At 38.6% G+C, this 17349-nt stretch overlaps 1 protein-coding gene across 1 annotated transcript in view; it reads left to right on the top strand.

Moving 5' to 3' along the window:
• Positions 1 to 17349, top strand: part of LOC149110692 (uncharacterized) — a 148908-nt gene that overhangs the window by 29937 nt on the left and 101622 nt on the right. The window contains exons 6-11 of the mRNA XM_089292104.1: positions 224 to 399; positions 953 to 1270; positions 1955 to 2239; positions 4199 to 4346; positions 9375 to 9535; positions 13515 to 13832. Of these exons, the coding sequence (XP_089148230.1) occupies positions 224 to 399; positions 953 to 1270; positions 1955 to 2239; positions 4199 to 4346; positions 9375 to 9535; positions 13515 to 13832 (1406 nt within the window). The remainder of the gene's footprint in view (positions 1 to 223; positions 400 to 952; positions 1271 to 1954; positions 2240 to 4198; positions 4347 to 9374; positions 9536 to 13514; positions 13833 to 17349) is intronic.

Raw genomic sequence — 17349 nt, forward strand, 5'->3', positions numbered from 1 at the left:
AACCACAAAATATTTTATCTGGTTTTCGCCTCGTTACCTGTGGGCTGTCTGCACCTATCTTCTACGAAAACTTCAGCCATAATTGATTATTTATCATTGAAAATTAAAGACGTAATGTGTAATAGTAATATATCCTGTCAAAATGATACAAGACTGTAGGCCGAGTTGAATTTATTCATCAATTTCAGAGCGTTTATAGTGTGTTTCTCCCTGCTGTATTTAGGAATGGTTATGTTACAACTCACAAGGGCCAAAGCAGCAACCTTTGCGGTAAAAAGGAACCCTTTGCAATTCTCATTCCGGGAGGCTATGCCCATGTCGGACTTTACGTGTACTATTATAATTATTATACGACATTGAAGGCTTTGTACTTTGTGATGAACCACACGGGCTTACATGGTAAGTTAACCGTTTGACTAGCAATATACCAGGAGTATTAAAAGTGAATGTTTTCTGTCTCATTTGCTCTTTTTAACACAAAACAAAATGCAGAAAATACATTTTGCTACTTTAAAATTTATGTGGTTTTCGACCAATCAGAAGAGACTATTTGGAATGGAAGTAATATAAGCCTTCGGAATGCCCGACGCTTCTGTCTCCAGCCATTAATTGCCTGTTACTTAGATGCGACAAAATATCACGCGTGCAAAAAAGGGGGCTGATTTAAGAAAAAAGACAAGCAACAAAAAGATACTAAGGCAGGTATTTCAGAGAATATTAATGAAGGGGAAAAAGGTGAATTAGTTGTTCTACAACAAGAGGAGCAGTAGGTTTGTAGTCTTATGACAGCTGTGACAAGAAAATCTTCACAAAATAATCGATTGGCAATTTGTTGAAATTTATATGCAACTGTGTGTGTAGCAGCTGAAGGTTGCAGTGTTTTGAACTAAGACGTTGTGGTCAAATTACTTCCTTATACTAACAACGTGTTTCATATTTGTTGTTTTTCTAGCTTCCTATCAACATGACTGGAATGTCACAGTCGGCAACATCAGTTCTACAACAGTCAATGTCAGTTGGTTGCCTTTGAATAGCAGTAGCTTAAATTCCACTGACATATGTGGTTATGTAACTGTTTGCATACTCAGAGGTAGCAGTGACATTCTTCCGTTGAGTGTAGAAAATGCTTCATCTTCCAATACTGTGGTGCTCAATCTGAAACCCTACAGCAATTACGAAGTCAAAGTTGTTGCTCTCCTCAAAGATCGAGTAACTAATATAACAACACTGAAAAGCAGCGAGAAAACTGACATACGTACGAAAGAGGGCGGTATGTAATTTTGTTATTTGTAACTTATTACCTTTAAACTGCAAGTAGTTCCTGTTTTCTTGTAAAAGCGGTGAGCACGAACTGAAAAAAACCGAAGATAAAGAGGGCAATTGGCAAAAATATTTAAGCATATGGACCATTCTTTCTATGGGTTTACCGGCATAATAAACCCACGCGTAATGTTGAGAGAACACAAGAAAACCTTGTAAATAACGAGCCGCTAGTTGAGTTTTTTAACGGAGTTGCAGGCTTCCCCTGCCTTATCACCTTCGAAACCCCATGTGCTAACCACGTTAATAACCTCCTGAAAAATTAAAATCTAAATTTCTTTATTTTTTTTCTAAGAATTAAAAAAAAAAAAAAAAATAATAGGATCTCTTTTTGCGTTGTTGAGTTATATGCGCGTTTTAAGTTAAATTCATGGGTAGATAGGGTACACTGATGCTTCGCCTTGAAACATCATTTTAGTACCAACTGATATAGGCTGGTAGTACATGTATCGAGCAATCAACGTAAATGAGTTGCTTCTTTACCACTTACCTTAATTATTCCATGGTGGCTATAGAGATTTTTGTGAATAAACGCTTGCCACCCCCCAAATTGCAAACTATTGTTTTTCTTTTTTCAATAAGAGAGTTTTGTGTTTCACAATTGCATCAAACCAAATGTTTCTTTGTCGTTTAGTTCCTGGTTATGTTCCACGGGTGTATGGATACGATCGTGGTTCCAACTCTCTCGAGATTAACTGGTCTCCTATACCTGAAGAAGATACTCATGGAGTTCTTCTTGGCTACGTGGTGTATTTTAGACGTTATGGTTCCTACGAGAACTTCACCACTGTCAAAGTGAACGCAAGTACCCGAGTATTGAGAATTACAGGTCTCATGGAGGCCACGAGATATGAAATCAAAGTTGCAGGTCGCACATCTGCTGGAGAGGGTCCTTTGCGTACCACATATGAGAGCACAGGTTGGTAGCTGTATAGACATGCTTAATTTGTCCATTACTTAATTGCTGATTTTAGTTTGTGTTGTATTGGTTTTGTGATCATCTATGCCTGTGCAATACATAGCCAAAGTTAGCCCACATTATACGGAGTTCACGGGTTAAGTCCCGCTCTTCCCACTGAGTACCACTTAGTTGGAGTTGTTTCTCGGTAAACCCAAGTTCAGCTCCTCGGTCATGCTTGTAAATGGCCCACTTGTCTGCCTTCCACCTGTTGGGATTTGTAAGCTTATTATGTGTCGCTGACATATTGTTTCTTTTAGTTTAAGTGCATACCTGAGAAGTAGCTAGGTGTAGCTAAGTTGTTTAGGTGCTGTGATCTGTCTTAGAAATAAGAAAATCAACACTGTTTGGGAGGAAGGGGTAATGTTTCCAGGGCGATTGAAAACCGATCACATTGGGGTTTTTTATCAGAGAACCAATGAAATTGTTGATTACAAAATGGGACGGTATGTTGTTAAAACAGATTGCAGGGTTAAGAGAGGTAAATTTTATGTCTCTCACAGTTACTTTTTCTGTAAGTCTTGTTTTTGTCACCAAAAAGGCTCTAAGGTGTTGGGAAGTGTTATGTGACAAGAAAACTTCCCCAACTCTGCAGATTTCGAGGCCTCTTATAAAATTTATACTTTCTTTTCTGAGGTCTGGTCGTTTCACATCCAAAAGTATCCTCTCGTTTAGATGGCTTTTAAAATCGATATTACTTGGAATGTCAAAACCGAAGAAACTATAATTAATCTGATCAATGCTGGCAACAGAGTAAGACCATGCTATTGCATTAAATAAATTCTTTTTATGAAATGAGTGCACAAAAATTACTCACCAATCTGCTTTCACTGTTAGCTGACTTGCCGGGAAAAGCTCCATTGAAGTTCTTACAAACAAAGCTACTGATCGAATTGTCCAAATCAAACCTTGATAAAACTAGTCTTGATATCACACTTTTTAAGGTGAAACAAATTCTTTTTTTGCTGTATATTGTAACCAAACTTGTTGGATTAACCTAATCACAATGCTGGTACCTCCAGAGACTTTTAATTCACAAAAAAATAATTCATGCACGCCTTGCCTCCGGTTGCGACCACCTCTCGTAAGCGACCAGTTTTCCAAAATGCCAAAAGTTTTCGGGTCAAATCACTATATTTGGAATCTCTTGTAAGCGACCACCTCTCGTAAGCGACCGCGACCACTTTTAGAGCCAAAAGTTTGAACTTTTCTTTTGTTTTCAACCTCCCGTGAGCGACCACTTGACAGATAATAGAGCGAAAATTGGATAATAAGATGTTCCAACAATAGCGCAATACTGGATAGTACAAGACACTGATATTTCTCAATGGCAAGCACAGTATTTCTTCTCGAAATTGACTTTCGACATCAATAAAGCATTTAAAACATTGGGTAAGTCTCTGGAGTTACCATATGCCAGTAATGAAGCAAAATTTTGACCCAGTATGGTCTTTGCTCTCGTAAGTGACCATCTCCCGTAAGCGCTTTTGGGAGGTTCGACTGTAGTCGTTTCTACGTTTCGCGTATCCACGACCAAAAACTATGCATCATGCTTGCTACATTAAACGAAAAATTAAAGTTCGGCTTTGGAAAGGCCACTCTTAAATGTCGTTATGGTTGGCGATTCTCTAAGCATAAGGCCTAAGGAGTTCCATATATCTGCAGCAAAATTTAGAGTGGTCCAATGCCCCCATCTTCTATGAGCCGATGATTTCCGAATATTATGCTCAGATCTAGTATTATAATTGGATAGGTTGTGTAAAGAGATTATTAATAGACTTGTAAGCGAAAATAGCGCGTTGTTCAGCCTTCGCCGTTGTAAAGGCTTCCAATGGAGCGTCACTCTTGAGAACATGTTGTTCATGATACAAGGAAGACGAGGGAAACGATTTTGTAATTGTTGCGCATTTCATTTTACAGCTTGTGGAGGGACCTTCAATGGTACTACAGGAGAAATCAATGTGATGAGAACATACTATTCAGGAAATTGTTATTGGAAAATCCAGTCACCGTCAATGAACTCAAGTATACTTCTAGTTGTTGAACATTTCCAAACGTGGTATTGCAGGTAAGAACTTTTGATTATTCCACTGTTGTCATGATCCTACTCCCACGCGTTAGTACTAGCTTTAGCCGATCGCGAAGTGAATCCAAAAAAACCAGGCGAAAGCGACAGTCATATGCTTTGTATTTAAGGTCTGTCGTACATCGTGTCACCAGAATGTTCCCTGTGGCATTAACATGAGGAAGATTTTGGTTCACGAAATTGCTTTACTTCTCTATAAGAACACAAACCTACCACAAAGCTAGACTAACATGTGATCACAAGCAAAACTAAATCAAAGTTTTCTGTGAGCAAACTCGTGAATTGAACAAACGAATTAAAATATTTTTTGGATTATGTTTAATATTATCTGGTTGAGGGAATATTGTGGTTGATTTTCATATTTAGAGTACATTTTTGTCCGAGCAGTGGTTCAGTGTTCCCTAATAAGGTACCAAAGAAACAAAGTAACATTTGGATAAGAAGGCATTACAATTGAAACGATCATGCTATTACATTTGACAAGGGTAGACGATGTCATGTGTTTCAAACATTTATCATTTTTGTTTCTGGTTCACCAAGAAATAGTTGGCAGTAAATGTGGGTGAAAAGTAAACATTGGAAATATTGAAAAATCAAGGCAATACTGTCTTAATGAAAACATTAATCATTCTCTCCATCAAATGAGATAACTGAACAGAAACGAGTTGTAGGTTTTGTTGCAAAATGGCATTTTCTGGTTCTGCTTATAAGGACGTACATGTACAAGGACACGTTCATGACATTTCCGATGGAAGTTTCCGATGTAAAGATTCCGTGAAATGCAAAGTCTAGGCGATATTTTCATCTCAAGTTGCAACAAGGCGACCAGGAAACGAGGGTCATTTTCCTTTGTCGAGGGAAATTAGAGAAAATTAAGCAAAAAGAGAGGAGTAGACTTCCAGCTCATGTAACCAATGTAGGTATGCCGATGGTGAAGAATATAGAATGAACAAGTTGTCTAGAGTATCCACAGCAAAGAATATCTAGCTCCATTGCAGCCTTAAGTTTCATTGGCTTTAGAAACAATGAAAATAATTGGAAGATAAACTAGCCTGCGAGAGCATCCGGTTTTTTTGGCTCTTGGTTTTTTTTTGCGCGTGAAACAGGAGCAGAAAAAAACAGGTGCTCTTGCACGCTAAAGAAAAACACAAGCGACACGATTGAGCCACATGTTTATGAGCTAGGCACAATTCAACTGGAAGTTCGATATTTTCGGACTTCAAATCGGATCTCTCTAGGGTCGTTCGTTTCCCGACCACTGGTCAAGGGGAACGAAGACTCTTGGTACGAGGTCGCTAGCATTCCAGTGGAAACCACCAACCAGTCTGTCCGCAAGAACAATTTGTGATATCACAGGAGAGTGTCGATCTTATCTGATACTCAGTGCGTGTTTACCGACCAGTGCGTAATTTTAGCTATTTTGACCTCCAGGTTTGATTTGTAATACTTGATAAACAACTATACTGAGGCCTCGTCCACACTACACCAGAGAAATTTGAAAACGCAGCTTTATTTCTATGGGTAGCTCTTCCGTCCACAATAATTCGCCACGAAAACGGGCACTCTTCAAACGAAAACACTGTTCAAACCTCAGGAATTTGAAATCGCCGGCCTTGTGTCTTAATGTGGACGGAAAATATTTTTAAAATGGAGCTTTTCCAAAACGATGACGTCACGATTTCCTTAAACACAAATCCAAGATGACCGGTGATTGTTGCGTTTTCAAATTTCTCCAACGAAGTGTGGACGGAAAACATTGGTTATGTTTTCAGAGTAATTAACAGCCTTTTCAAATTTCTCCGGCGTAGTGTGGACGGGGCACGATTGTTTGCAGTTCCAGGGTAGCCATTCGAAGTTAACGCTTACCTAGACCAAAACATCCTGCATGAACGCCTCCAGATAGACTTGCCCCAAGTAGAGTTCTTTTTCTATAACGTGAAGTCGACTTGTTCCGCTTGCTCGGATTCGAATTTAAAATTTGTGTAAGTTTTGGCGCGAAAACATGGGTGTGACGTAATGATTCGCAGCCTACCCCTAATTCCCTGGAGTTTTTTTGAAATATTTCAGGGCGAGCGTAAGCAGAAAAATAAACCATACGCCCAGTAACCACAGCCATGTATAAGATCAGATTTCAAGACATCGTTTATTTAAAGTTGAACAAATGACGGGCCAAAATATTAAAGTATATCAACAAAAAGAACTCAAGTTGAGGTGTATTAAAACTGATAAGAAAACAAGAAATTATATTTTTTCTTTGCCGCACGACAAAAGCCGAAGAAATTGAACACGCAAAAACGAGTTAATCATTGACTTTAAAGGACAAAATGAAACCGAAAACAACAAAATTTCCATTCTTTTACTATAGCGGATAACATTTGAGAAAACACCGGAAAATAAAGGCGAAAAGACATATCTAAACAACAATTTAAAAACAAGAAATGAGATGATTTCTTTGCGTGCGACAAATAATACAGCATAGTGAAAGAAAGGTGAAAGTTGTAAATAAAAGAGACGACAAAAAAAAGCCAATTATTTTGAGATAAATCGTATTTCAACTGTGCTAAATTAGTGCCCACCTAGTTCTTTTCTGAGGAGTTTTGTAGTAGATGGATAAAACTCAAAAAAAAGTATTTGGACGAAGCGAATAAACTAAACAAACAGCCGCGTAGGTCGCGTAAATTAAATATGCAGAAAATACTGTTAAACCTAAAATTCCCAAAGAAAGGTAACCAAATGAAAGAAACATGACAGGAAGTTCAATAACAATAAATTTTCTTTCAAGATGAGGCAAAAAAAACAAAAACTATCTAAAAGTAAAAAAGTGTTCAAAATTTCGCAGACGTGCTTCGCTGTGTGACAGCATGTTCAAATTAATTCTTCAGGCTAAAGCGAAAGCTTGAGTTTTTGACGACGGCTTTTGTAGTCATTTTATCGCCCGTGGCTGACCACTTTTGTTTTCTAAAGTCCGGGAAGCTGCTTTAAATCCGCGAGCTGTATTCAAAACCCACTTGAAAGCCCACTGACTTTGTAAACACAAGGTTGTATTTACCTTCAAAAGCATCCTTAATTTCCCTGTCAGAACTTTCTGGCGCCAAAACTACAGCTTTGACTCCTTTCTCGTTCAGGCTGGACACCTGGTCTTTCATCAAGGGATCAAAGGAAAAATAACAAGAGAAAGTGTCTCAACAACTTCTCTTTCAACATGTTCAAAAAGGTCCAACACAAACGGCCTAATGTGGAATGTTAAACTCTCTCCAGATCCAGTCGGTGATCGCGACAACTAATGTATCCTTCAACTCCTACGTTGATTCACTCCGATTTCTTCGAAACCAAGCTTCTTGAACAAAACACCTTGTTTCAGCTTACCTGTGTTGTGTGTAGCTTGCGAAGAGCCCCGGTGCGAAACAAGTCATGAAGACCTTCCCTCAAAACAAACGTTGCGACTCTATTTGTTGATGAATGAACACGTGACCTCTAAGTTTTGAAAAAGGCACTGTCGAGCGTCAGAAAAATCCACGAATACCAAATATACTCACTGACAGTTGTTCGGTGAAGGACAAATTAACCTACAGACAACGCTCGTACAGACTCGAGCACGCTGAGTTATCAGCGGTTTAATTAGTTGTAATAATGTTTGTTTTTTCCGCTTCGTCCATGTAATGTTCACTTAGCACAGTGCGTAGTGGACAAGTCTGCATGTCAAAGAAACCGCGATCGACTCCGGGTGGATGTTGGCTTTTTTTCCTTTCTGTTTTCGTTGTTTTTAGTGATACAATAAATAAGTGCTCTGTGTTTATATCATTTTGCTCGCTATATGCACATCTACCATACCGTAACCGTACTTCAACGACTTCCGTTTCTGTAAAATCCATACGAAGTCCGTCCGCATCCAGTGAGAACTTGTGTTGCCCATCGATTTTACGATTCTCGATGTTCTCATTTTTGGTGGCTGAGTCTTCTTTAACTTATATATTTTAATTTAGAGCTTTAAAACAGCTTATTTTAATTAAAGATGGACAGCAATTTAAAAGTAAGCCGCAAGCATACCTCATTTGCATAATGCTTACAGCCCATCGAGCGATCGAGCGACACATTTTCCTATAACTCAGGATAAGTCGTGTTGCGCATGGGCAATTCACGAGTTAAAAATTGACCTAAATTCACCTACCCTACCAAACTATATACAGCACGTGCAAATCAAAACTGTAAAAACTATGAAGACTTTGAAACCCAATAATGACTAAGTAAGTACTTCTCGCACTTGTTTTTATGAGACGTTTAGCTTTTTATTTCAAAATTGTTGTTTACACTCCAGACCTACAATCATGATATTCTTTCAATCTCATCATAAACCAATATGATTGCCTACTTAATTAGCAAGATTCTGTGTCACACTAATGCGTCGGAATCGACAACAGGTATTTTTTCTTTGGATGGTTTCTTATCAAAACCAAGAAATGAAATTCCATCGATTTCTAGTAGACAAGCATTGCGTTCTATTGCAAACTCACGAGTGTTTGGTTTCTGCCTCTTCACCTATTCACTGTTAAACCACTATCGTATATTCGTTGCTTCTGAAAGTTCCACTGCCCTTTAAGCCCTGGCCAAATGGACTGGTAAGTAGTCGCAAGTAGCCTTAAGTTGAACTTGCGTAGATACTTGCGGTGGGTGGCCAAACGGGTTCGCTAGTACACTCAAGTCGCTAGTACACTCACTAGCTAGTACACTCAAGACGCGAAAAAGAAACAACGATTTCAAGGCAGACATGTCCTGTGTTTCATTGGCTTGCGTTGACTTAGGCTGGGTGGCCAAACCGTGAAAACGTTGCGTCGACTTGCATGCAAATTTGATATCGACCAAAGTGAAGTAGACCCAAGTTTTCAACTTGTGTCTCAGTATTTGCAAGTCCGTTTGGCCAGGACTTTAAGGCGATGGACGATGCTGTAGGCTGAATTAAATTTAATAGTCAAATCCAGTGGATTACTTTTGTTTTTTCCTGCTGTATTTTAGGTATAGTTCAGTTGCAACTGGTAACGGCCAACGTAGGTACTTTTGTAGTCAAAAAGAACCATTTGCATTTCTGGTTTCGGGAAGCTATGCCCTCGTCAGACTACGCAGTTACTATTATTACCAGACGACATTGAAGGCTTTCTATGTTGCGATAAGCAATGGTAAGTTAACCGTTAGAGTAAAAGAATAGCGTCAAGACATCTCGGTTAATAGTAAGCACAATACTATTTTGTAAGGAAACGGGCCTGTTCGAAAAACAATTTGGATCAGCTTCAACGAGGGGCACCAATATTGCAAACTGGGAAACGTTCCATTAACTCACAAGGTCAGTTAGCTCTAATAGTTTCAACAAAAAAACCGATTTCCTTTTAATAACACTACTCCTGACTATATTTAAGTAAAAGGTATGACAGAACGGAAAAACCGTACAATCAGGAAAAGTCTCCATAAACAACGGTTTGTTTATCCTGATTGTTAAGAAACCTAGAAATGTCTACGGCAGTTTGTTCTTCGCCCTTCGCATTTAATAATCTAGAAGTACAGAATGAGTTACAAAACTTTCAGGCTTTCTCTCTTAAAGCCATTTATTCTGTTTTTGCTGCTCATCTTTGTTTTTACCAGGAGTATTAAAACGTAATGTTTCCTGTTGTATTTGCTTGTCTTAACGCTACAGAAGATGCGAAAGATTAAATTAACATTGACTTTTTCTCCTGACCAGGGGGGGCTGGCAGCTACCTTTGATATCGCCGCTTTTCTGGTTTCTATGATCACCCCAGTAAAGAAATCTGTCAATCATTTGAGAACCGTAACAAGCATGCGCATAACGCGAAAAGAACGCGAGGAAGCCGAAACATTTCGCCGCCATTTTTGTTCAGGATTTGCCTTCGATTCGAAAACTTTTTATTCGCTATTGGCAATTTTTAACGACAGCTCTGAGACAATTAGGACTTAGGAAATGAAGGACCAGGTTTGTGCTATTTTCCTGGCGAGCGTGGTTGCATTCTTGATTGCCTGGAGAGTTTTCCCCGTCTCAGGAAGAAAACGAAGCTGAAGCTTTTTATTTTGCGGTGGAAATTTCAAGGTTCATTAGCTTCCATCTTCACACCGACCAATTATTCTTCTATAATTTGTATGGAAAATAGCGATGTCGAACTGTTTCATGTCTGCCATTATATATCGCAAAGCCTCCGAACGTAAGTCCTTAAAATATTTCTCAACTGCTCAGCGTTGTTTTAACCTTAAGCTTAAGTCCTACATTAAACAAGCTTTTCTGTGTAAAGTTTTTTCCGTCTTAACTTACTGTCTTATGAAAGACTGCATTTACTTTATGATTTTCCTGTAATATGTTGAGGCTGAAGACTTTCTTTCGAGTAATTTAAATCATGAAACTTGAAGGCAGTTGCAGATCAGTCAACATTATTGAAAATAGCTACCAGTTTGCATGTCTTGATAATACAGTGATAAATTATAGAGGTTTTGAAACCTCCACCCCTTACTGATCTGTACCAATGTCAACTCGCAAATTTGAAATCATTTTTCTTCTTCTGCATATGGGAACGTCCAAAATGGACTATTTGCTAGGCACAGACTCTGTGAACCTTCACTAGGTTGAGGTATTTCATTTGCAAGTTATTGACCCGTGATAATAAAGAAAGCAGCTTCTGCTCACATGCATTGTCATAATTTGTACTGGTGATAAGCATCAGTTTTATTTGTGTGGTGAGAGAAAGCTCTGTAATACTTCTGGATATCAAAATGGGGCTGCGATATAGTCATCTGCTGAGGGAGATAATTTATGGAATAGACCCAGGGAAGGCAAATGAGCCATGTTACCTGTAGTTGAGTGCTAGTAATGAGGTAGGCAGGTAAAATGGTCATTCATCCAGACAACTAACTTTAACTTGGGCAAACCTGAGTCAACAGAACCTCCATAACATTTGAAATAGGCCAATTTTGAGACTTGGCTTTAAGGCTTTCGAGCATAACAAGAAAAGGCATCAAGTGCAGGGATTGGTAACAGTCATTTAGCCCCCAAGTCTGTTAGCCCCTAACCATTTAAACCCCAACCAGAAGTCGATAAGCCCCCAACCAGAAATAAAAAAAATAGTATATTTCCCGTTCTTTGAGAGTGAGAAGGGGCTAATCGACTAGTTGGTGGCTAACCGGCCAGGGAATAATCAAATGACCGATAACCAAAGGATCAGGTTTGTTTCATTCCTCTAAGATAAAAAGATGAGTAAGGATGTTTATACTCTAATCTCCCTGAAACGATTATAAAATATTTTAAAATTAATCTTAATGAACACAAACACAGCATCCGGAGGGTGGGGGGCATCTCGTTTATTGATGCAGGATACAGCGAGCATTATATCATTATAAAGAAAATACAGCAGTGAATAAACGGAAAAATTAAAAAGCAAAGTTGAAAGAGATACCTTCCGGTGGCTCTTGCATAACTTACAAATTCTTAAATAACCTACTAGGCCCTCAGGGATTTACGCCTAAAATACTTCTACAGTTAACATGATTCATACATAGTGAACATACTCCAGTGTAATATTAGCGAAGCGTTACAAAATATATTTTAACATCCTTACTCATCTTTTTGCCTTTGCCTTAAAATGTATCAAATTTGGCCTAAAGTGTTGATTATCAGTAGCTTGTTCCTGTAATGGAAGGATAGCTAAATAAGACAATAAGGAAGACTAATATAAAGTCAGATGAATGAAGTCTTTAATAGTACTTGTCTCAAATGACAATTCTTAGTGCAAGAGAGGAGTATTAACCCTTTGAAAACTGATTGAGAGGTGGCATAAAAAATTAGTGGCAGGAAAAGGGCTACAGAAAGAGCAACAAAATGAGGTGGTAAAGTCAAACTTCCTGCACACTCTCCATCTCAACTTGATTGGACCCATTATTTAAACCGTTACGTTAAGAATATCAAAGCAAAAGTCTAAGGATGATTATGAAGAAACAAAAACAATCAACGACACAACTATTGTGTTGTAACCAAAGAGATGGTGATGAATTCTCAATTCTGCCGAGGGAACTATCCAGTATTCACTTTCATAAATAATGCCAGATGCTTTGCCGGAAACTGAAACAGACCTCTTGTAGTAACGTAACAGAAAAGCGCCGTACTTACTACACTCACTATGAAACCTGATTAAACCCTGTTAGTTAAGTGCAAACAGAAAGGGTCACGAAGCTGTTAAGCTGTTCAAAAAAAGCAACCCTTACCATCAGGGAGTGCGGAAATATAGCGATACTTCAGTTTATCCCGTTCATAGGAGACCGTTACAAAAAATGCTCGAATGAAATATTCATGCCTGCAATCTGGCTCACACTGTGGAGTTTCCGCTCGCAGGTTTACGTTGGAATATTTATCCCCAATACCTCGATCAAAATGTCCAAGATTTAGAAGTAGGGCAACTGGAACTTTTTCTTAGATGTTGGAACGTGAAATATGCAGGAAGTTTACAAAACTTTACAAACGCATCCCGCTCATGGAAGTCCGCCATGTTTGTTTTCCACAAACCAGTACTTAGTCTTGCTCGGCCAAATTTCTTAACTAGGGCGATCATAGAAACTCGGTTCCAGGCCTCGCTGCTTGCCCCCCCTCCCCTTCCCTGCTCCTGATGATACAACTTGCGTTTAAATGATGTGCTTTCGACCAATTAGGAAGGAGTATTTGAGATGGCAGTAGTGTGAGGCGGGAGAACGCCTGACATCTGTCTGCAGCCATTAATTTTCTGTTACTTAGAGGCGAAAGAATGTCTCATCACAGGATCAAACAACAGAAAAGAAAATAAGGTTTGGGGGACAGATTTCAGAAATTATGAATGTTAATGACACAGGCAGTGAAGATATACTAAAGCAGACATATCAGAGAATAAAAGCAAAAAAAAGTGGGTCAGTTGCTCTACAACAAGGAGAACGGCATCTCTTGAAAGAAGTGATCGGTACGTCATCAGCTTTATGATAGCTGTGACAAGGAAATCTTTACAAAATAACTGTTTGCCAGTGTGTCACAAGTTGCCTTTGTCATAGAACTATGTATGTATCAGCTGAAGGGTAAAGCGTTAGAAGTAAAATGCTTTGGTCAAATTTACCTCCTTACACTATTTGTTAATTTTTCAGTTTCATACGAACACAGCTGGAACGTCACAATCAGCAATTTAAGTTCTACAACAGTCAATGTCAGCTGGTTGCCTTTGAATAGCAGCAGCTTAAATTCCACTGACATATATGGTTATGTAGCTGTTTGCTTGCACAGTGTTAGCAGTGACATTCTTCTGTTGAGTGTAGAAAATGCTTTATCTTCCAATACCATGGTGCGCAATCTGAAATCCTACAGAAAGTACAAAGTCAAGGTTGTTGCTATCCTCAAAGATCGAGTGACTGGTGTAATAACCTTGAAAAGCAGTGAAGAAACTGACATACATACCAAAGAGGGTGGTAAGTAATTTTAATATTGCCAAGTTTTTGTATTTAAATTACGGGTACAATTAATTCCAATTATCCTCTGAAAAACGGTAAGTGAAGCACACGGGAAGAAAAAGGTGCAATGGGCAAAAATACGATACTACACTGAACTGAAAGAAATGTTATTTATGCCCTGAGTGGGATTTGAACACACGTTCCAGGCCCTATTAATCAGTCGGGTGAGATCACCACTACGCTATCAGGACTAATAGAACATCCTTAAAACACAACTAATTGTTTAAGTATTGAAGGGAGAATCCGTGAACCTCTCTGGCAAGTATTTCATCTTTCAATGCGATGACACTAGATTGACATTAGTTTTACCACGAATCACGAAGGTTTCAGAATGAGATGAATCGCGAAGGTTTCAGAATGAGAACAATTTTAGTCGTTTTTACTCAGAAAATGTCAATTTCTGAGTAAAGGTGGGACATTGACTTTCACTCCTTTGCTCGCTCCTTCCTTCCCTCCTTCGATTCCTGTTAAGAGTGCCTGCCTGTAAAAATCAGACAAATTCTTAATTTCACGGCAAGGGTCGAAAATTCGATTTCGCTCATATTCTTATGGTAGATAGGTTAGAGCATGACAAAAACTACGGGATAGTTTTCTTGGCAAAATATCCTTTTATTTCAAAGAAATATGCAAATTACCAAATTCCGTTAAAATCGTCATTTGACGCACCATTTTATTAAGCAAGTTTGAGAGCCTCGCATGCAAAACCGCATCATTCTTCCATCTTTAAAACACTCAAATATTTTTATGCAGTGTTTAAATGTGTACTGGGTTGGTTTTAGGGAATGTTGCGTTGTCTTTTTGGGTGCAAAATAATTAAATTTCGAAGACATGTATCTCATTCACTTAAAAGTACTTCGTGTATAGAATTAATTTTCACCATGTGCGAAACCTTCAAATGGATTAAGCTTCTGGTGGTTGAATCGCAGAAGGATGATCTACAGATTCCTGTAAAAATTTCTTTGGGCAAATGATTGTGAGCGACGCGAGAGCTTTTCAAAGTACGTCAAAAATGCACATATTTGACCATCCGTCGTCAAATTTCAATTTACGGGTTAGACGTATATTTTAGCATGCGCCACATGACTTGACCTATAATAAGTTGAAATAGACACAGAGCTGATAATTTCAAAATGTTCTAACCTTATTTGTTGCAAAAGGCAGGTCCAAAGCCGATTTGACGTGTTTCTAGTCGATCTCTCACCATTCGTCGCACATAAAGCAGAAGTTTGATTTTGTTTACACAAGGTTAACGTTCGATGTACATCGCCAACTGTGAACCTATTATTGGTCGAATATCGTGAATCTGTGACCATCTGTCTGCGCATATGAACATCACTGCATCTAAGTCAAAAACGGTTGAGTCATTTGTAGATAGTTGCTTGCTTTGCACTGCGCCAAAATAATACGTTTGATCGATTGCTGACCATTGCTGATAAGCGTGTCGGCGCAGGCGCAATCTTACAGTGTTATTTATTCGTCACGCAATGCTGTCACGGCATATGCTGCACATTTTGATCTATTTTGTATAGAGCACTCTCAGGATAAATGAAACAATTTAATCATTGTTCATCTGTTTATTCATATGTATAATAACATGTGTATATTTATATAATCGTAATCTATAGTGTACGTGGCCTAGGTCCAAATCACGTTTGTTGTACGTTTTGATGTTTCAGACAACAGCTGATAAAGCTAGTGCCTGTACTCACTAGAATTTTAAAAAAAATCGCTATGAAACAAATTATAGATCAATGAAACAAGAACTAGCTGAAATAAAAATAGAAAATCGCAACGTGTCTAATTCGTGAGAAAAACAGACTAAATTTAATTAGTAATTACGTGAGTAAATAGCCCTGGCCATGCCATTTTATTTGGCGTATTTTGTTTGCCTTGTGGCGAGGCTTTGGTATGTTTGTAACAGGAAATAGAGGACTTTTGTCAATACAGTCCAAAATTATTGTCAGTAAAATATTGTAAATAAAACACCTATTGACCGGTTACCTCCGCGGCCACCATTTGTCGTTCCGATAAGGGTTTCATTATTGTCTTTACTCCTATTAAGCGGCCACCCAAAATTTAAAAACTTTGTTTTGGAAAGGGCGATGGCAGATTAGAGTCTGAAATTGAAGGTGCATGACGAGTGATAATTCAAATACACGTCGATCATGATGGTCTTGAATTGACTCCATGTTCACCAAGAAATTTATAACCCGATAGTGAAAAATTAAATATTCAAGGTACACCAACCTCTGTTTAAGCGGCTAGCCCCATTAAGCGGTCACCACCCATTTCCCCGGGGGTAGCCCACTGTATTACATGTAAACTAAAAATAATTGCACAGCGCGAAAAGACCTAGGTACGAGTTTAGCGTTACAGTATTACGCAGGGCATGTAGGTAGCGGTGGTCGAGTGAAAGATAACAACAGGGGCAATGGTAAACTATTCATTCTTCTCATTGCTTAATGTAATCTCTTCCTACTCAACACGATTGTGTGCTCCCAGTGGTTCCCAGCCTTATGGAGCCTTATGTATTAGGATAGAAATTGTCCTACCCCTGCCCCTCAAATGGGATGACAGCATTGCGTGACGAACAAGGAACCGCTGCAAGCAAGGATTCAAGCCATCAAACCATGACAATCAAAACGTAATATTTTGGTTGTAGTGCAAAGCAAGCAACTATCTACAAATGACTTAGCCGTTTTTGACTTAGATGCAGTGGTATTCATATGCATCGAAAGAGGGTCACAGATTCAAGGTGTTCGACCATTAAATAAGTTGACAGTTGGCGATGTACATCGGGCGTTGTGTAAACAAAAGCAAACTTCTGCTTTATGTGCGACGAATGGTGAGAGAAACACGTCAAATCGGCTTTGGACCTGCCTTTTACAGCACATGAGGTAAGAGCATTTCGAAATTATCAGCTCTGTGTCTATTTCAACTTAACATTGGTCAAGTCATGTGGCACATGCTAAAATATACGTCTAACCCGCAAATTGAAATTTGATGAGGGAATGGTCAAATATTTGCATTTTTGACGTACTTCGAAAAGCTCTCGCGTCGCTCACAATCATTTGCCCAAAGAAATTTTTACAGGAATCTGTAGATCATCCTTCTGCGATTCAACCACCAGAAGCTTAATCCATTTAAAGATTTCGTACATGGTGAAAATTAATTATATACACGAAGTACTTTTAAGTGAATGAAATACATGTCTTCGAAATTTAATTATTTTGCACCCAAAAAGACAACGCAACCCTCCCTAAAACCAACCCAGTACACATTTAAACATTGCACAAAAATATTTGAGTGTTTTAAAGACGGAAGAATGATGCGGTTTTGCATGCGAGGCTCTCAAACTTGTTTAATAAAAATGGTGCGTCAAATGACGATTTTAACGGAATTTGGTAATTTGCATATTTCTTTGAAATGAAAGGATGTTTTGCCAAAAAAACTATCCCGTAGTTTTTGTCATGCC

The sequence above is a fragment of the Orbicella faveolata genome, unplaced genomic scaffold, assembly GCF_042242905.1.
Source record: "Orbicella faveolata isolate gen_17 unplaced genomic scaffold, um_ofav_v1 contig_24, whole genome shotgun sequence".
Lineage (NCBI taxonomy): Eukaryota > Metazoa > Cnidaria > Anthozoa > Scleractinia > Merulinidae > Orbicella > Orbicella faveolata.